At 43.1% G+C, this 21571-nt stretch overlaps 1 protein-coding gene across 1 annotated transcript in view; it reads left to right on the forward strand.

The window, feature by feature from the left end:
• CAMK1D (calcium/calmodulin dependent protein kinase ID) overlaps window positions 1–21571 on the forward strand; it is a 228886-nt gene that overhangs the window by 86898 nt on the left and 120417 nt on the right. The window contains exon 2 of the mRNA XM_021384390.1: window positions 10600–10731. Coding sequence (XP_021240065.1) covers window positions 10600–10731 — 132 coding nt within the window. The remainder of the gene's footprint in view (window positions 1–10599; window positions 10732–21571) is intronic.

Genomic DNA, 21571 nt, shown 5'->3' on the forward strand with positions numbered 1-21571 from the left:
CTTTATAATTATGAAACTGCTTCCTAAGAAGCACAGAATTTATTTGTGTCAGGTTTGCAGAGCTGTGTTCCCCTTTCCCTCCCCACATCCATCTCATTGGGTAGGTTTGGTGCTGCTGGGACCTGCTCTGAGGTCTGAGCTGGGATGCCTGGCCCCACACAATGGCTGAGGAGCATGGTTTGTGTGTAACGTGTCAGCCTGCAATGGAAATGAGTTCTTAGAAAATTCATTTTTAGAAATAGGTAGGGAGCGTGGCAGCCATCTCCTAGGAAACCCCTTATTGTGTTATGGGGCTATAATGTGCTATGATTACACTTCAGATAAATGGAATCAGAGTTGCTGTCACGTTGTTTCTGCTGAAGTTTTCCAACACAGAAGGTTACCCATATACAACAGTGTACTCTTGTTGTGTTTGTGAACTGGTTGGGGTACTGAGATGGTTTCTCATGTGCTGTTGCTTACTAGGGAAGAAGAGATGAAAACAGAGGCAGGTGTAGCCCTGCATGGGCAAGTGTTCGTGCTGTGAGCTGAAGCCACGAGCAGTTCATCACAGCTTTGAGTCAAGTGAAGCTCAGTAGCCACAGCTTGCATAGGAAGACCCAGAGGTCTTCAGTCTTCATCCCCTTACTAGTAGGAATCTAAAATCTTTTATGAATTACATGACAGATCTCAGTGACTGATGGCTTTCATGGAATGGATTCACCTCTTTGAGTGGGGAGATCTGTCCTCCTGCTTTTTGCTGTGATTCTCTAATGGGCTCAGCTGCTTTGATGCAGGTCTGCCATGCTGGAGGATCTCATTCCCTCCTGACACTGTCTTTTGGTGGAAGCTGGTGCAAGCTTCTGATTGCTTAGATCGCTTGCCTGTTGGTCAGTCCCATTATAACTCCTTGACATCAAAAATGTTCCATCAGAGCAGAGGCATATGATAATAGGTTTGGGGGAAGAAAGACATGCTGATGCTGCGCCTTTTCTTGTCAGTAGTCTCAACACAACTCCTTAAACTATGGAGAAATTCCTCATGCATTGAATCTAAAAGGAAAAACCTATTTTTGCACTGAGGTTTGAATAGGAACAGGACTGAGGCTTGTACACGTGGAAAGTGTGTGGCAATTCTTTTAGCAGAAGTCTCTGCGAGTTCCAGAAGTGCCTGGTAACTTCTGCATACAATTATGCTGAAATAATCTTTGCCAAAATGTTTGTTTTCAAGCTTGCTGGTTACTAGGCAAACTAGTTTGCTAAGATTTCTTAGCATACTTCAGCTCAGACATGAAACCACACGTCAAGAGGCTGGGGAGAAGGCAAGCAAGCACTCTTGTGGAATTTTATGGGGTGGCCATTGAAAGTAAGGTTTCAGATGGAGATCTTTTTTTATCTCGCAGTGGCTTTTCTGATCTATTGTTCTTACAAAGCAATTTGTATTCTGTTGTATTGAGTTGTCTCTCTCTCTTTCCCCATCTCCCTCTAATTCTTTATTTTTTTTATTTTGAAATTCTAAGCTACGATTTGGAGTGGGCAAGGATACAAAATACACATCATTTTTAGTCCAAATATTTAAAACAGTTACATACGCAAGACCGGCTGGATGGTTGACAACAGGATGAGAACAAGCCAATTAAAGTTTCATAGAGGCACAGAAGGGCTCATACACAATGAGAATTGTTCAGCTGTGCATGTGACAGCTCTGAACTTTGTGGACTCTTCTTTCAGTGGCAGCTCATTGTGCTCATGGGGAGTGTTCTGGTTGGGGGCTGTAGGTTGGGTCCACGTGATTAGTCTGGAAGAGGCAGATCCTAGGAGATGTGCCTTGCTTACATTATCCGATTAACTAATCTAAATTTGTCCTTGAAATAGGCAGGAAATGTGCCATGTTCATAGGTACATTAGGACCTTACAAGTCCTAATCCTAGCTTTGATTTGAATATATGGTTATTCTGCATATTCAGGTCATATACATTAGGGAGAAGATTTGCCTGCCTTTGCCTTCAAAATGTCGACTCTGTAGATGTCTTCAGTTAAGACCTCTCCTCTAAGGTTCACTTTGCTCTCAGTGAAGACTGAGAGATGTATTTGCAGAGTGTTTCATCTGACCACTATTAGATACCCCAAAACAAGCTGACAGCACTGCTGTATTGGCCATCTCTTGTCTGTCATGTGAGCCATGGGGAATTACCTCAGATGTCACCAACATCCATGTAGATGAGGCCAGAGGAGTTTAATTCTGGGTGGTCAAGCTCAACTTTCCCTTGAATTAAGACCCTGTAGCTGACACTGCAAATGCTTAGTGGGCATTGTGGCACCAGTTTCTGGATACCTCAGATGATGTTTCTCCAGAGCCACAGGGAGAATGGGACTGTTGGTGGAAAGGACTTAAGGATCATAGCATGCTTCCCTCAGTATGTTTTAGAATGGGATGTAATTATATGTTGGAGATTCTCCTCTGTTAAGTACGAAAGGTGTTGTAAAGTGTGCACTTTTAGATTATGTAAAGTTCTTGGCTTTTAAGAATTAGTTACTTAAGAAGAATCATCCCGTGCGCTTCCTGTTCCTCAGCTCCCTCATCTGTAGAATGGATCATACAGTTCCTGAAAAACAGGGTCAGTATTCAAAAACCACAAGTAGTGCGGTTGTTTTGCTTTTAATTACTGAGGAAGATCACCAGAACTGATACTTAAGCTCTGCTTTGTAAAGAAAGAGCATGTGAGGACAAGAGGTGCCGCGCATGCTTTTGGAACTTGGATTTGTCAAGGTCCAGACACCTTTAGGTAAAACTCCTGGATAAATTGGTGTTTCCTGTGGTTTAGACCCAACTAGTAAGTTTAATCTTATCTATGATCTGCTTTGCTTTAGAAGCTGCTGTATCATCCATCTGTTCCTAAATCTATCCAGCCTCTTTGGAGAGTGCCATGGTGTGCCAGATCATTTCTTACATTTCCATGAGGAGGAAGAGGAAGAAATGTGCTTTTCCAAATTGGTGTAATCTACTTTGTATGGCCAGATAAGATCTCCAGAAATTAGATGTGTTGTAATCAACCCTGCATATATCAGTGTCAGAAGAGGAGAATGCATTATGGAGATCACTTAATGCCTCAAAAAAAGGTTTGAGGTCATTATTAGAAAAACAAAGGCTATTTCCCTGTGAGAATGCTGCCATCAGATAAACCCTGGGAGATAATGAGCTCCTTTTGTCTTATAAGATGAAAGGGGAAGAAAGTACTTGATCACTTTCTTTTAGAATACTTATCAGTGAAGAAAATAAACTGCTTAACAGCTCATTTGTGAAATGTATAATAGAAGGAAGAGCTCAATACAGAAGGTATGTATTTTGCTTTTGATTCTGGATAGCTTTAAGGTAACTGCCACAGAGGATGAAAAATAAGTAATAGGCCTTTAAAGACAGCACTTCCTTTTCTAATAGGGGTCAGAATTAACCAGAAAGGAGCAAATAGTTCAGGAAAGAAGAGGACTGTTATAACAAACACGATTGGGAATCTGTGCTGGGCCAGTTTCCCTTTTTAGCATCCATGCATCTCTGTCTCAGAACAGGCTGCATAACTTCCTATTGAATTAGCATACACCAGGCAGCCGAAACAAATTAGTTCATCTCAGAAAGGGAAGAGTTTCTGCAGAAACTTTTAGCTTAGTTTCTGAGTTTTGTGTGATTTACTCACTTTTGAGCCTAAGCTTTATGGCACCAAATCCTTGTCCTACTCTGCACATGCCAGCCTTACTTGCTCCACGGCCATGTGCTTTGGTGCCTTCAGTCTGCTGTTGTAGGAGTTACAGTGCCCCAAGCACTGCTGAATTTCTCATCTGCATGGCTGGAAGCTGTCCCAGCAGTGCTCTAATCGAAATAGTTTAAATGGTTTCCTGCAATTTTTCCGTGGCTGAAAAATTGTTGACCATTAAGGAGGTGGTTGTGTTCTGGTGAAGGTAATCTAGGGGATGAAGCATAGGTGTGGAGGAAGCTACCTTAACTTACCTGTATTATCATAATTTCATGCTTTATCATGTGCAACTTTATACTGGTGTTTGATGGCTTCATAGAAGTCTCTCTTCTCTAAGTAGCTTTCCCTTAAGTAGCTGATGGATTTTCAGTCTTAATTCTAGCTTTTTTGTTTTTTTTTTTCCTCTAGGAGTTTTAAGTATTGAGGAGCAAAACCCAGAAAAAATGATAAGCCTCAAATTGCCATTATATTCTTGCATCTGACTAGTGACAAAAATTGTCAAAACACTGAACTGTTGTAATTGTAGATAATAGTTACTAAGAAAGTAGAAGTTAAATCCAAGCACCTTTGGTGACTACATGCAGCTTCATGCTGCTTGATCCATTGTGGTGAGTTGCTCTGTAATGGCTGGGAGAAAACTAAAGTGGTTGCTTATAAAGAGGATAAAGAAGCAGCTCTACCTGGAGCATGACCATAGAATCACAGAATGGCTTATTTTCGAAGGGACCTCAAAAGATCATACAGTTACAAGCCCCCTGCCATGGGCTGGTTGCCCCCCACCAGCTCAGGCTTCCCAAGGCCCCATCCAACCTGGCCTTGAATGTCTCCAGAGGTGGAGCACCCACAGCTTCTCTGGGCAGCTGTGCCAGTGCCTCACCACCCTCTGAATAAAGAAGTTCTTCCATCATCTCTATTATGGTCATAGCTATGAGTCCCAGCAGAGATCTGTGTTGGTGTGGTTCCTCTCTCCAAAAGCTGTACTAGATGGGGAGCAACAAGGGAAATGGCAGAGGTGATGCATGCTAATTTCCAGGCTCCTCTTGGCTTATGGATAAGTGGCCACTTGCCTGCAGATAAACATTTAACTCCAGTGGTCCTAAAGTCCTAGCTTGGACGAAGTACTGAGGATATTGGCATGGGGCAATGATCTGGGGAGCAGAGAGGTGTGTCAGTGGTACAAAAAGCTGCCCCTTGTAAAGGAATGTGCAACAAACACTGTTTTTGCCCCTTGTTGTTATTTGTATGTTGACCAAGTAATATCAACAGTGTTTTGGGCACAGTTCCAGTTATCATCTGGAACATGAAACAGCAGGTTCAGCATGGGACACCAGGCATTTTTTGTGGGTCATTCTTGAAGGAATGGGTCAGGATCATCCATGTGGAGGGGATCCTGGGTCAGACACAGCACTGATGGCCAAATGAGTTACAGAAGAGATTTGCCTTGCCCCAAGGTAGAAAAGAGTATTTTTGGTTTTGTCTCGGTGGTTTGGTGGAAGTTAGATGAGTAGTGAGACTGAAAATACCGATGTTACTACAGTGTTAATCCTGGTTGTCTTGTGCTTGCAGAGGTGGAGGAAGCATTGCCTTAGAAGGGGCTGCAGGATTGGGATGGTGTGTTTGATGGATGAAAATAGCTAGAAAAAGCATTTGTCCTCTAAAGAATAGATGGCATCAAACAGACCAGTATGCATGTTTACTTTCACATAAATTTACATAAGCTGCTGGGAACCCGTAGAAATATTTGACTTCTGTACCACATGTAGCAGTCCCAAGAGTCTCCTCTCTTCTTGGCTGAGTAAAAACACCCTCCGCACTTTGGCTTTGTTACCTTTGCATTCAGATATCCCTGAGCTATTGAAAATTTCATTGTAAATTCATTTTCACACAAACCTTAGGACACTCACAGACATGAATTCAAAGCAAAAACCCTTTACTTCCAGTCTTAATTCAGGTGTATGCTGGGAAAAGTCTGGAATTTCAGAGTGAAGATGTTTGTACAGAAATGACTGAGCAGAAAATTTCATGAAAAAAATAAGGTCATTTTTGCAGAAAAATGGTTTAATAGGAAAATATTCTGCAGGACTGGAATCTCCTCTGTATGTGTTGGTTATACATACAACATGAGCTTATCCTACAGTTACTCCTGGAGGGCCATGGGAAAAGCTGTACAAGTGCCAGGAAAGATTTTTTTTCTTTAAACACCTGTCCCCGACCAGAGCAGTTCAATGCTGCTTTTCTCTGGGGTGCTGAGGAGCGTGATTGATGTGTGGTTACCAAAGCCATGCTATGGAAATGACTTTTTTGGTTTGATCGGTCTCACTCATTTGTTAGTCTCCCATCTAGGAGTGATCTTCCCAGTAGATGTGGTCTGTTTTTCAAACCATGAGTGTTCACTAATTTTTTCCACGGTTTGGCTGGGGCAAAGTACACACAGAAGGCAAACTGTACTATAATTAAGAACATTAGCCATACACAGCCTGAAGATGTGAAATCTGTTTCCTGACTATGTCTGTTGATTCAGTGTGATCGAGCACCTGCTAATGCAGTGGAAAACTGTTCAACATGGAGGTATCTGCAAATGGAAAAACTAAGTTTTATCTCTCCATCAACTCTTTGTCTTCATTTGTTGGTGTTTCTGTGACAGCAGTATTTTTTTTTGTCGAATGTCAACAGATTTGCTGTCACAGTATTTGTTGTTCATTGTATTTCAGAAATTAAGTGTATTGTTGTTATTCACACAGATGAATAAAAGTTATCTGGCCTTTATTTTGCTTTGATATGCAGGACAACCTGATCTTGCAGCCTCTGCTTTCTAATAGAGAATCATAGAATCATTAAAGTTGGGAAAGATATCTAAGGTCGTCTAGTCCAACCATCAACCCATCACCACCGTGCCCACTAGACCATGCCACTAAAAATCCAATCTCTTTGGTTATTAACACCATTCATATTCCAATGATAATCTCAAAATCCTAATCTGTATACCTAGATTAAATAACTGAATGAAAAACAGTTTAAGAAAACTAAGACCATAGAATATTGCTGTCACGGAGGTATGCGAAGGGATGAGGAATCAGAAGGTCTCAACCACCTTCCAGAGTTTACCATTATCTCAATTTCACATTAAGTCTTTTTTTTTAATTTTACACTGTTCCTTATTCATATAAAAAAAAAAAGGACCTAGATCATAAAATTATTCCATGTTTTAATTAGAAACTCAGAAAGAGCTCATCCTCTAGGGCGAATGATAACTTTCAGAAACAGGTTCAATTGCTGCACTTCTATTTTGGCAGCTAACTAGGTGGCTTAATTTTTGCAGAAGTTTCTTGCTTACCCATTTCCACTGCTGTCCCTCCTCCTCAAAACCATGATATTTTCTAATTCATTTACTGTAAGAGGGCTTTTGAAGGCCCCAGTTCAGAGGGGCAAGGGCTGGGTCCTGAGGTATGTTGGATAGGTTGCTGTTAGCCATTTCCCAACTGTTGGGAAGGGGTCATCCCAACCACTGCGGATACCTTTTGAAATCATAACTTTAAATTAACCTCTTCTCTCTGCTATTAAAAAAAAAAAAACTGTGTGAGAGTGTAAAAAATTGCCCCACATTTTATTGGGGAAGAAGAATAAGAATCCCCCATTTTCTAACCCCAAATGTTTTGGCAGAACTTTAAACACAAATCATTTTAACCCTCAATTAATGCAATAAATTCTCAGAGATAAATTGCTGCCTTTGTTAATATCTTGATCTTTAAAGGGCATGTTAATTCTTCTGGGAGAAGTTCTTTAGCAAGCCTGGCAGGTTGATAGTTCTGGGAATCTCTTTTGAAGAGGTGGAGAATTTCTGTAGGACATATTACTGCTAGCAAGAAAATGAGCAGCCTTGTCTTTCTGACTTTAATATTTGTCTATTCACGCATAAGACAAGAGGGATTCAGTGGGGGGGCTGAACTGAATTATTAAGTGGGGATGAATTCAACACTGTGTTTGAAATTAAGATAATCACTTGTCCATCCATACACTGTTATTTCTGACTCTCCCTTGACTCCAGCAGACTGCAGGAATGTCTTTGCCTTATCCTATACCTCCCTTTCCTCTCTCTTTAACTTTCTGATCTCTCTCTGTATCTATTTCCTCCCGGTGCTTCAATTCCTTTTTTTCCCCTTGCTCTGTGACCACAGGAGCTGTGGACCATCAGTGCCAAGGTTGGCAAGTGTGTGAACGCTTTACCTGAGGTTCAGCTCATTTCATGCTTTAATGAAGAAGACTGTTAAGGAGATATGGGATTGTTTTTCATGAATATATCTCAGTGTTCCCAAAAAATTGCATTTAAATTCACAGTCTTCTTCCAACCCCATGACTGCCCTAGTATGTGGCAAAAGAAGTGCAGCAAAATGATGAACCCGCATGAAACGCAGATATTTCCCAAAGCTGAGTGTATTGCATAGAGAGATATAAAGGGATTTCATTTATTTTGTTGTCATAGGATGGCAGTGAAATCCAGATTAGAATGGAAGCTCTGTGTTTTATGGTATTGTAAACATCAGAGGGCTATGTGAGCAGTAAACAACCAGTATGGATATGCTGCTGCTTTACACAGCACTTCACTACAGGCAAAAATATTGTTCAAGACACAGCTGGCATGAAGTGGTGAAAGCCTAAGCAGATAGGACTTAAGGAGCTCGCAAAACATAGCTGAGAGCTGCCCTGTGAGTTCCTGGAGTCAAAGCCAATTAGCACTGAGGGTTCTTAAGACTTCTCAGAAAAAAGGATTTTACTGCATTTCCACTGTTGACTGTCCCAAGCACGAGGGTCAGGAGGAAGGCTCTATATGATAATTAGGACCACTGATATTGGAAGAATAGTCTTTGAAAATACATTGGGTGGCTCAATTTTCACTTTTGTCACTCCAACAACCGGAGTCTACGATGCTATGACATGCCATGGCAGATAATACACAAACTAGAAAACAAAGTTATTCCTGTAGAGTAACACCAATGAGTCTGGTCCTTTTTTTGTCCTTTTTACCAAATAAGAGGCAAAGCATTTGTTGTTCAGAAGGTCACTGCCATGTGGAGGCAAACTGTCAGTTTGCAAAAGCCATTTTTAATCCATTCCTAAACTTCCTGTATCTTTTCTATGTTATTGTTAATGGCCGAAGTATTTCTGTGTAAACAGGCATCTCTTTCCAAAGCAGCATCCTGTTCTTTCTGCCCACTTCACTTATTCATTGGCTCCATTCATTCAGCCCTGTTGCAACTTGGGAAGTGGTGGTGAGGTCATGGGTGCTTGACTATGTCCTTGAAGCGCCTGGCCAGGAAACACTTCTGTTGATCTGTAAACATCTAGATAAGCAGTGATCACGGGTAATGAATCATAGAATATCCCGAGCAGGAAGGGACCCATAAGGGTTGAGTCCATCTCCAGGCTCCATACAGGACCACCCAAAAATCATACTTATGAAAGACAGGGAAAGTGTGGTAGCAAAACATGGTCAAATACTAACATTCTAGGAGTGGGCTGGATCAGGGTTGGATTTGCTCAGCCTGCTCCAGAGCTGTTATTGCAGAGTTATGTAGAACAAAATAACCTAGTGATGGGTAACCTATTGTCCTGGCTCTTCTTGTGTTTAATATATAAAATATGATCCTTCTGCTGATGGTGAGGTAACGGCATAGGCTGCCTGGAGAAGCTGTGGATGCCCCATCCCTAGAGATGCTCAAGGGCAGGTTGGATGGGGCCCTGGGCAGCCTGAACTGGTGGGGGGCAACCAGCCCATGGTAGGGGATTGGGACTGAGTGGGCTTTAATGTCCCTCCAACCCAAGCCATTCTATGATTCTCTGCTGGTGGAATTAGAGTTTAGGATCTGGTTAGACAAGTGTGTGGTTCTGGTGCTTCTTGGGCAACTGAGGTGCTTCAGTAAGGGGGATTTGCTGGTCCTCAGTAGGCCAATGTTCTGCCTTGCCCACAACCTCAGTGCTAAACCAGTGATGAGCTAATCCTGCTCGGTGTCCATCCATGGATGCTCAAAGACTCCAAAAGCAGCAGGAGAACAGTAAAAGCACATAGGCCTATAATGTATTCCTGGCCTCTTAGTCAGCTGCAGATGCTTTGGAGGAAGAGTGCAAGAAATAATACCGTTATGGAATAACCTAATGAAGGGGAAGCACTGCCCACTCTCGGCAGTTAGTGGCTGGCTGCTGTGTGATGGTGTTTCTGTATCCTTTATTTGTGTAATCCTCTCTGGGGCAACTGCGGGGAGGCCGCTGTTAAGGCGGCCATTTGGACCTGTGATTTAATCCGATTGTTTGGCTTTAGCGATTACACGCGGCCGTTTTGTTTTGTGGAATAACTCTGTGTGCAGAGAGGAATTCTGTCACTGCCTCCCTGTCTGAGTCAGGGGTGAGGAGATGCTCGGGGCTGCCAGGGAGGAGCACAGTGGAGGCCCTGACCTCTGGTGGCCGGTGAGGTCCCTTTACTCCCAGGGACTGCTAATCCAACCTCCAAAAACCTCAGAAAGAGGAAAAGTGCATCATTCCTCAGATGTCAGATCAGCAGCCACATTACAGCCTGTGCTCCTGTGTGTGGAAGTGGTGCTTTCAAATTTTCAGTCTTTGCTCAAACCTCTGCTGGACTATAGTTCTTTATTAATACTGTTGGGTTTGGTAAGCCTTTAATATTTCGTGTGAATGTAAATGTCTGCATATATTTGAGCATCTTTCACTGCGTTTTCGTAATGGTATTGCTGTGATTAACAAGTGCAGCTATCAGAATCCACCAGAGCGATATTCAATTCCCTAATTTCAGTTAATGGCTTCCAAGGAAATGACACCGCTTAAAACCTGAGCTTTTCTTCTCTTTTCTTTTCTTCCTTCAGGGGCGCATTCTCTGAAGTTGTTTTGGCTGAAGAAAGAGCTAGTGGAAAACTATTTGCAGTCAAGTGCATTCCCAAGAAGGCACTGAAGGGGAAGGAAAGCAGCATAGAGAATGAAATTGCAGTCCTGAGGAAGTAAGTACCAGACCTTCATTTCTGCTTCTTTGCTTCCCTTATGCTTCTGCACTGAAGGAACAGGAGCAGTGATTGGCAAGTGTGACTGGTAGGTTGTTCAGCCTGTCACAGGAAGACAAGAACGCCTGTATTTAAATGAGGCTGAAAATGTTTTGAGAGATGCTCTGTTTTTCTCTTGTATTAAGCCAATCCAGATGACTGCAGAGTGACGCTGAAGAGGAGTTAGGCTGGAGTTAAAACCTGTGATGCCCTGCCAAGCCCTTTCCCACTAATAATGTCAACAGTTGGATCACTGGCTTTGAGGAGAGTAAGAGCAGGGTTGTTATTTCCGAGTGCTCAATGTAGATTATACACTGTTTGCTATGAAACTTATAGCGTGCTACAGGTGGCTGTAGGTGATGGTGATAACCCATCCTGTGGAGAGGTACATCTGACCTTCTGGCAGGACAGTATGAGAAGCTGAGAAACTGAAATGCCCTCAGCTCTGTGCAGTACTGCTCAGCAACAACTAAAGCATCAGTGTTATCAAAATTGTTTTTCTCCTAAAGCCAAAACATAGCATCACACGAGAGAGTGTAAAGGAAAAATCAACTCTATCACAGCTGAAACCAGGTCTGTGGGCAGAAAATTCCTTAATTTCATACAGTTCATTCTACTTTGTCTCTCATCCTATGCTCACCAGGGTCATAAGAAAGATCTCTTATTTTTTTTTAATCTGATGTCTTCTACTATGCTGTTGTTAATACAAACTTTGCATGTCATTGTATTTATTCTGAAAATAGACATCTTTGCTAGCAGACACAGCACTGAATTTGTATGCACCACCAAGGAAGCACTTAGATCCAGTTTGTTATTTTCTACTGTTGAGGAGAGGAGATATCAACCTGTTCCTCTGTTCAATGAATTATCTGCCTCTAAAGCTATTAGTAGAAGTAGATTTGAAAGGGATGAAGTGGGTCCTGAGCAGCTGTTGTTAAGCCCCAAAGGTATCTGAGTGTCCTGCTTTTGTTTCTGGTAGCTTTCTACCAAGTAGGGATGGCACGTGTGTGTGTTGCTTGATTAGTGGGTAGGATGCCAGAGCCCCAGGCTGCCACAGCCATGCCATGCCATGCCATGTGCTAACTGGCCACTTCCGCAAAGGATGCATGCATATGCCTGGCAGAGGGATTTGTCCCTGTTCCCTGTGAGGGTTGTGCAGAGCTGCAGAGGATGGATGCAAAGCAAATATAAATATGCACTTTTGTTCATCCTGTTCTCCCTTTCTATTTTTGCATTATGTCTTTGGGGAGTGCTTAAGCTCTGATGGGATTAAAGTCCCAGAGGACTCCCTGTAAAGCTGAAATGCAAGAGAACTCTTTGTGTCCTCTTCAGACATTTTCTGATCTCTGACTGTCCCCAAAAATCATAGAACCATTAAGGCTGGAAAAGACCACTAAGATCATCTAGTCCAACCATCAACCCATCACCACCATGCCCACTAAAGTAGATGGTGCTGACCATGTCCAGAACTGATACACATGAATGTCACGTGTGCTTTGTACCCTCTGGAAGAAATTGGTCCCAGTGTCAGTCCTGCCAAAATCACCCAGACAGAATCGAGATGGAGAAGGATTTGCATGACGCTGTCTGTTGAAGTCATGTTTTAATAATGTCTTTTGAATTCAGAATTGAAAGCATGAAGGTAATAACAAAAGTGCAACCTGCTGTAGGGATCCTGCTGTAGCAGGGGTTGAAGTTGATGATCCCTAGAGGTCCCTTCCAACCCCAGCGCTTCTGTGATTCTGTAAAAGCCCTTAGATCCTGTCTCATTTCTTTTGCTGCCTTCCAGCATGACCTGAAATGTCTTCTGTCTTAAATATTTATTGTCTGTGAAACAGCCAAAATTTTTTGAACAAGTTTCACCTGCAGAACCTTTGGCTTTCATTTCCCATGTCAGCAGATGCAGGAGAGTGGGTCCAAGAGGGGAAGTTTCTGGTCTGGACTTTCAGTGCAAAACCATTGCGGTGTCCTGCCAACTCTTCCCTGTGTCTCACCTAAAAACCCATTGGAAGTGCTAACCAAATACTCTGTATTGGGGAAGGCTGGTGGTGCCCGTGCAGAGGTCATGGAAGGTAGGCTAGGAGATTTTATCTTTTGGATACTCTCTGTCTGTGGGCTTGGCCACTGTTGCTGCCAAGACAAAATGACACATTTTAGAAGCGATGTTCTGCTAACAGAGGAGCGAACTGCCAGCCAACTGATCTGCATGTTTGTGCCAGTGCCAGAGTGAATCATGCACACTCCAACATTTTATTTTTCCATGGCCAACAAATCTGTTCTTAAAAAAGAAAAAAGACGGAAGAGCCGTTAAGTCAATATTTACGCCTAGCAACCTTAACAGGGTTCTTCCAATATGGACTCTCTTGTTTCCCGTGGAAATCCATGGCAACATTCCCCAGAGACTCTGCTGGGTGGGGACATAGTGGGAAGGAGCTTGCTGCTGGGTGCACTGCTGGCACGAGTGATGCCTGCAGCTAATCCAGGAGCTTCAGACTGACAAATTCTTTCAGCCTCTTCTCAGCAAAGCATTTAAGCATGTGTCTAATTTTGGATGATAACTGATCCCTGTGAAATCAGTGGACTGTTTGAGCTTACCTTGCTGAACTTGGGCCTAAAGGGATGCTTTGCAGCAGGGGAAAAATCATAGAATCATTAAGGCCGGAAAAGACCACTGAACTTACCTAATCCAAAGATCAACCCATCCCCACCATGCCTGCTAACCATGTCCCTCAGTGCCACATCTGCCCTTTTCTCAAACACCTCCAGAGAGGGTGACTCCATCACCTCCATGGGCAGCCTGTTCGAATGCCTCACCACTCTTTCTGAGAAGAAATTTTTCCTAATGTCCAACTGGAACTTCTCCTGGTACAACTTGAGGCCATCACCTCTCGTCCTATCGCTGCTACCTGGGAGAATAGGCTGACCCCCACCTCTCCACAACCTCCCTTCAGGGAGCTGTAGAGAGCGATAAGGTCTCCCCTGAGCCTCCTCTTCTCCAGACTGAAGAATCCCAGCTCCCTCAGCCACTCCCCATAAGACTTGTGCTCCAGACCCTTCACAGCTTCACTGCCCTTCTCTGGACATGCTCCAACTCTGTGAACTAGCTCTCCATGAGGAACAATACCACACTGGGTTACACAAACTTCTTCTGACCTGAAATGTGGGGAGTTTCATAACCTGCTCAGGAAGCAACAAGTTTCTGTTTTTAAGCAGAAGGGGAAATGCAATCTCTTCCATTGTTTGCTGTAGAATAGTGACAATTTCTTCCCTGTATGGTAATTGTGCAGGTGTGAACATGCTGAAGGATGAATCGGCTGTTAGACGGGTTTCTGCAGGCAGTAGGTGGTGTGAAGAGCTGGGATGCAGCAAGGCACCAGTCTGAGGCTCTAGAGAAGTAGAACAATCTTGTACGAGTCAGACAGAAAAATATGCCTGATTATTATTTTTCTTATGTCTTGGTTTTTTTCTTGGCTACACCACTGTTTATTGCAAATAAACTTTCTAGCTAGGCAATACCTGCACTGATTTGGTGCTGAGTCAGGGGAAGGCAAAGGGAAGAATCAATGCACCCAAGTGTATTGATTACTTCCTAGCAGCCACACGTACAAATTAAAGTCTTGTTAAACAGATGCTGTTTAGGCTAGCAAATCAGACTGCTTCAGTTTCTGCTGAACAGGGATTTAAAAAATATTTTATAAACTATTTAGATATGTCCCCATTCTCATCTGCTCTTTAATCTCCTAGATCCTCAGGGAGCGGCACCATTAAATTCCTTATTACAAATCTGAGCCATGCCTAAATGCAGGCTGGAGCCATGTTCCCTGTTAAGCAGCTGCCCAGGGAAGTGGTGGAGTCACTGTCCCTGTAAGTGTTCAGGAAAAGGGCAGATACAGCACTGAGGGACATGGTTTAGTGGGGATGGGTTGATGAATGGACTAGATGATCTCAGTGGTCTTTTCCAACATTAATGATTCCACAATTCTATGTTTTACTCCTTTTTGGTAGCCTGTTGATGACAAACTTCTCCTAAAACCTCTGTCCTCAACTCCTACTTCTCTAAGGGCTTATCCATCCCAGGCGCACCCCATAGTCTCCAAGCAGCTGAATCCGCACCTAGTTTTGAAACCCATTAGTTATCTCTTATTAAACTCTTCTGTGCAATTTAACTCCAAATAAAAGGCTACATTAATTCTGAATAAAACTGTTCAAGCAGAAACTTAATGCACTTTAACGCAAATTTAGGCATTTCATTAATTTGGATGAACGTTCCTGAGTGACTTTTTAGGTTAGAACCTCCTATTCAATCTATCGGGTGTTTTTGATTCAAAAAACAAAGCCCTTGCAGGCCTAGGTGGTCCCATACTCCAGTTTCCCAATCCAATCCCAATCCAGAGGCTCTGCTGGTGCCCACCAATGCTCTCCAATGGAAATTATTCTTCTATGAGAGGTCACCCAGCTGGAGTACAGGACCAGACAAACTGAAGAGGAGACACTCAGACTGTGTGGTGATGAGTGTTAGTGTAAAAGCAGTGGTAATTAGGTTGTATAACTTATGTATAAGGAAACGACTGTGGGATTGGAGTTTAAGTAGTTAATGACTAATTACCTCTTGATGCTCCAGTGGTAAGAGCTCTTTTTCTTTAAAGAAATGAATGGGATTGTTAAGAAAGGGAAAAAGTAATTAAAAAAACCCAAACACTTGGCACCTCTGTCTGTCAGATAAAATCATTTCTCTGAAGTTTTGCTTACCCTATAGACAAAACAGGCTTGCTGTATTTTCCCTTTTTTTTCCCCACCCTGTGAATAATGGTGAGAGGAGAGGCTGCCTCAGCAAGAACTGAAGAGACAGCTGGTTGTTTTATTAAGTAATCACTTTCAGAGAAAGCTTTTACATAGATTTACTAGCTAAAACCTGGCTTGCACACACCGTTGCAGTAGTGCTGGGGTGACAGAAGGCTGGGTCTGCCCTCCCTGAGCTCTGAGCCCTGCCAGCTGCAAATACTAGGGCTTCCCAAAATCTGCATCCCCAGCAGGATTCTGAGGATGGATCGGGGTTCCCCAGGTAGGCGAGTGGTACTGTGTGGAGGGGAGATTTAGGTAAGTTGTTAGGCAGAAATTCTTTACTCAGAGGGTTCTGAGGCACTGGCACAGCTGCCCAGTGAAGCTGTGGAAGCCCCATCCCTGGAGGTTCTCAGTGTCAGGTTGTGTGGGGCCCTGGGTAGCCTATTCTGGTGGGGGCAACCAGCCCATGGCAGGGGAATGGAGCTGGAGGGGTTTTAAGGTCCCTTCCATCCCAAACCGTTCTATGATTCTGTGATGGTGATGTCAGCAGTCGAAGAACAGGACTGCCCCAAGGATATATTTGTTGGCATTGCATACGGGTGGGCAGGGGGCCACAGTTAGTGCTTGGCACTACTGCAGGCATGGCCCCTAGAAGCTAGACATGGAAAAGAGCCAAGATCTACAACACTCAGGGTAGGGGGCAGTTTGGGCTTACCTCAAAGCTGACATCAGCTTTAGACCATGAGATCATCATCCAAATGAAGGAAATGCAAACAGCATGAGTCGCCCTTCTCGCATGTCAGGCAAAAGTGAATCTGACCCTATATATATAGGTATGGCATAAGATAGCTTTGTCTTGGCACTGCTGCTTGACTTTGTGCTAAGCAGCTCATTTTGCTGCAAAGAATTCACACCAGTGGAAAAAAACAAAACAGTGAAATCTGAAACAAAGCTGACACCATTTTTGATCACTGAGATGCTGGAAACTTTGCAGGGGAAGACTTTGCAGCCAGGACTGCCCAGAGCGTATTTCATGCGAGATTAGATATAAGCTGATGTAGGGAAGCAGATCACGGCATCTTAAAAGTCCTAAAATACGTTAAACAAGAAAGGAAATAGTAAACACAAACAAAATTTGTGATATCTTCTCTTTTCATACACAGTGTTATTTACAAGCAACGTGCTCCTCAATAGCTTTCCAGTGGTGTGCAGGTTTCAGTGTTTCAGCCTGCCCTCCTGCAGCATGCTCAGAGACTGCTGTGTTCCTTGAATGAGGCTACAGTGTGAGAAGCTGCAGCCTAATTTCCGGGTGATGGAATGGCTGTGCTCCTTCTGGGGAGTGGTGCTTCACCAAACGTCCCTTGCATAACTGTTCTTCAAGGTCAGCCTGTGCCCTGACTCATCTAAAAAGATGGGTCCCAAGAGATGGGGGCAGGTCCAGGGGGATAAGCATACAGCAGAGCACAGAGCTCCCGCTTGAGAAATAATTTGGTGCACTTTGGAAGAAACAGCTGCTTTCTGAAATAGTTACTCCGGGGTGCTTTCAAATTAGCAGAATGTGATTTTTAGCGTAAGCTGCGGCTAGTGTCTGCTTTATGCGGAGCCCATCCTCTGCATAGCTGCAAGCACAAAGCTGGGGTCCTTTCAGAGCTTTTAGCTAAAGAATGACAAAACATACCCTGTTTTCATGTGTTTATTACTCAGGAAGATGGATGCGATCGTATTGCAGTGATACAAGTTCCTGATTACATGTGCTGTTGTCTGTTACCAAAAAGAACACACTGTCAAGAGGCATAAAGACTCTTTGATAAGATCCAGCAGTTTGATAAATGAGTCAGCTTTTATCTGGACGCGTAAGGTCTCTGTCACTTCCACATGTTCAAAGCGAAGAGTTGCCTTATTGTGAGCACCTGCCTCCAGCTGGGCCTCATGGAGCACCCAGTCTTTGCATGGGAGGACATGTATCTGTTCGGCCAACCCAAGCCATGGTAGATGTGGAGTTGTGTTTAGAGGATGCAAGCTGTTGAGTGGTGCAGTAATAACAGGGAAAGTGTTTTCACAGGTTGTTGCAGTCCAAATCTTCCAAGGAAGCATTAGTGCTGAAGATATGGTCCTAAGCGGCTTCACTGAGCAAAATAGTTGTTTGAAAGGCTGCTTACAGGCCTCATGGCATTTGTAAAGTGAAGATGTCATTGTCAAAATGCTACCAACAAATTGCATTTTCCTTTTTTCTAATTTAATCTTGAAACATTAACTAGAGGAATTCAATGTTAAATATTAAGCTATTGTGAAGCCAGTCAGCTTAACCACACAACGGCCATACTTTAATGATGAATGTTATTTACATGCACAGTCCAAGCACCTCAGTGGATATTCCTTTATCTCGCTTTCTTGCTATTAAAATCCATGGTGTTAATTCATATAGCCTTGCAGAGTGGTGAATTAGGGTATAATTTTCAAAGTGCTGCATAAAGTAAAAGAAGTAAATGCAAGGTAGGATTCATCCGGCCAGCTGGAAGCTTCCTCAAGGTACACAGCTGCGTCTGAGCTCACATCTCACTTGCTTAGGAAATCATCAGATATGCATTTCTAAGTGGATCAGAATGTACAGGCAGGAAAAAAAAAACAAGTATTCCAAAAATGTCAGTTCAGAAAGGTAGAAACAGAAATCTTATCAGAAATGACAGTTTTTGTAAGCACTCCTTGTCTAAAGCAGTTGTTTACTCTTAGGAGCATGCTAAAATGCTTTGTGAATACAAGCTACTGCATTTTAGGCCTCCATTGTGTAGAATTAGACCAGTTAGGGTTATTGCTGGGCCAGTTTTGTGGTTGATGAACTCAGTGTGAATTTAAACACCTCAGCTGGCAACTCTCTTCTAGGGGGTTGTGGTCAGTGGCTCTATGTCCAGGTGGAGGTCAGTGACGAGTGGCATCCAACTTGGGACTGGTGCTCTTCAATATCTTCATCAACGACATAGACAGTGAGATCGAGTGTATCCTCAGCAATCTTGCTGACGCCAAGCTGATTGGTGTAGTTGACACAAGAGAAGGAAGGGATGCCAACCAGAGGAACATAGACAGGTTTGAAAAGTGGGCACACAAGAACCTAATGAGGTGTAACAAGGCCAAGCGCAAGGTGTTGCACTTGGTTCGAGTCAGTCCCAGATACGTGCACAGCCTGAGAGAAGAACTCATTGAGCGCAGCCCTGCGGAGAAGGACTTGGGGTTTCTGGTGGATGAAAAGCTGGACATGAGCAAGGAGTGTGCTCTTGCAGCTCGCAAGGCCAACTGTAACCTGGGCTGCATCAACAGAGGGGTGGCCAGCAGGGAGAGGGAGGGGATTGTCCCCCTCTGCTCTGCCCTTGTGAGGCCGCATCTGGAGTACTACATCCAGGTCTGAGCCCCCCAGCACAGGAAGGACATAGAGCTGTTGGAGCAGATCAAGAGGAGTAACACAAATTTATTCAGAGGGCTGCAGCACCTCTCCTATGAAGAAAGACTGAGGGAGTTGGGCTTGTTTAGCTTGGAGCAGAGAAGACTCTGGGGAGACTTCATTGCAGCCTTCCGATACTTGAGGAGAGTTTATAAACATTAGGGAGACTGACTTTTTACACATTCTGATTGAGATAGGCAAGGGGGAATGGCTTTAAACTGAAAGAGGGGAGATTTAATTTTGATGTTGGAAGAAATTCTTTACTCAGAGGGTGGGGAGGCACTGGTACTGCTGCCCAGAGAACCTGTGGGTGCCCCATCCCTGGAGGTGCTCAAGGCCAGGTTGGATGGGGCACTGGGCAGCTTGAGCTGGTGAGGGGCAGCCCTGAGTATGGCAGGGGATTGGAACTAGATCTTTAAGGTCCCTTCCAACCCAACCTATTCTATGATTCTGCCTTCTATTTTCATCTATAGAAGATGAATTACATCTTCTCTCTTGTTAAGGTCATGATTCCACATGCCTGGAGCCAGAGTTTGGCACAAGGAGCTGGCTGTGACCATAAGAAAATGGGAAAATATTTGCACTCCGTCCCATATTCAGCTGCACCACATTAAACCTAGCAGCTACCTCTGTGTTTTGAATATGTCCTGGGTTGACAGCTGCATAGATTAATTGGTATTTGGCCAACTAAGCCTGCTGTTGTCATCTGTACCACATATTGATTCAATCTTAAAATGCTTACTAATAGAACACTTAGTTTGTGCTCACCAGGAGTTTAGCAGAAAAAAAAAAGTAAAATAAGAAGTATGCAGCTAGGGATTTCATCTTTGATCAAGGAAAAAATGATGATTTTGTTACAAATTAATTAAATTTTAAAAAAAATCAGAAATTCTATTTTTTAACATACCTTGTATTTATATGGCATTGGCTTAAGCAGAATAGATTTGTTTTACACTGATGTAAGACTGGCCATGCTATGGGGTCATGCTTCTGCAGCTACATGACTTTAAACCTATTAATCAAATCAGTTTTGAAAGTAAAGCCTAATATTTTCCTTCTTTGCATCCATGTTTCTGTGTCTCTGGCTATCAGATATATTGCCTAGCTCTTAATCCTTGTAAGTGCTCAAAACTGTGGGTTAGTTTAAGTACTGGCAATTTGCAAGTGGACTACAAAATCGTTTCCCTAAGAACACATGGCAGCTAGCTCTTACTTTGCCAGATATTTTGTCAAACTAAAATTATTGGGCATTACATTAAATAGGAATGCTATTGCCTTCTTACTGCTTTTTTTTCCCCAAGGGAACAGGCACAGGTGAACTCAAGCTCTCTTAGAGGCAAAACCATCTTTTTTGAATGCATCTATACTATCTTAACAGAATTGATTTCTTTTTCTTCAAAGTTTGATCAAAACTTTGGAAATATTAGCGAGAAGCATTAGCAAATAATCTAGGGTATTTTATAGCTCCACACTGAATCAGAAACAACCAACAAATGCAAGGCAGATGCTAGGTATGTTTATGCACACCAGCACTGACTCCTCCTGAGATTAGCCCAAAATTTCTATATATACTCCATTTGGGTTCCACCAAATGGAATAACAGCCTGCTTCAAATATCTTCATACCTTTGTGATATCTGCTGTCTTGACTGACGCACCAGGGATTAAACTGAGACCCTTCTGGATTTACACATATGTGTCTGTGCATCCTCAGCTGATTCAGGCCATGATAGGGTGGGCACTGGGCACAAGGTTTGCCCCCTGCTGACGCACTTATTTGAAAAATACATCAATGTGCGCTTATTTTTTTCATTGTTTCATTCTTTTTTTTTCCCTCCATCCACCAAAAACAGAGGAGTCCGCATGCAGCAGCCGTATTTGGCATCGTATGCTTTGCCAAGACACGCTCTAGAGCAGTGCAATCTGGTTATCCCATGTCTGCTGTAAACTTGGTAATTAGAACAGAAAACAGCAGCTGTTCACAACTTTTCTCTTAGAAGGGGTAATACAGTATTTCTAACTGCAAACAAAGGGGAAAGGGCTTTTTGTTAGTTTTTAAATGCTCTTTCTGCGAGTCATAACAAATATGTGAATATGGCATGTTCCACATGCAGCTTTAATCTGCATTTATACAGAAATGCTAGGTTTTTTTTATCTTTTTAGCAAAGATAAAATCTTACTCTAACTGTGATGGCTGTCTGCTTTTACCTTTCCTGTACGTGGGTGCTGGGAGGGAAGCAGAAACCCTCAGGATGAACTTTGAAACTTTTCCTTCTGTGTTCCTTGGGCACGTGAGAACATTTCTTGTGGGTAGAGCTGCTGTGTGCCCTGCAGCATTTAGATCTTGAAGGCATTGGCCTTCCCTTATATGGTGCACAAAGCCTGCATCCAGGCCGTGCGGCATCGGCATGGGTAAATGAGCGCTTGTCGTTAACAAATAGACGTGGGTAATATGATCTAATGCTATTCTGGTCAATAGGAAAATTCAAAGCTGCTGAACTTGGTTACATGACTTGTTGAGGCTCCCTTGAGAATTTCAGCCCAAAGCAAAAGTGGAAAGAAGCCCTAAGCTGAGGACTGTGGGCTT

The sequence above is a fragment of the Numida meleagris genome, chromosome 1 (assembly GCF_002078875.1).
Source record: "Numida meleagris isolate 19003 breed g44 Domestic line chromosome 1, NumMel1.0, whole genome shotgun sequence".
Lineage (NCBI taxonomy): Eukaryota > Metazoa > Chordata > Aves > Galliformes > Numididae > Numida > Numida meleagris.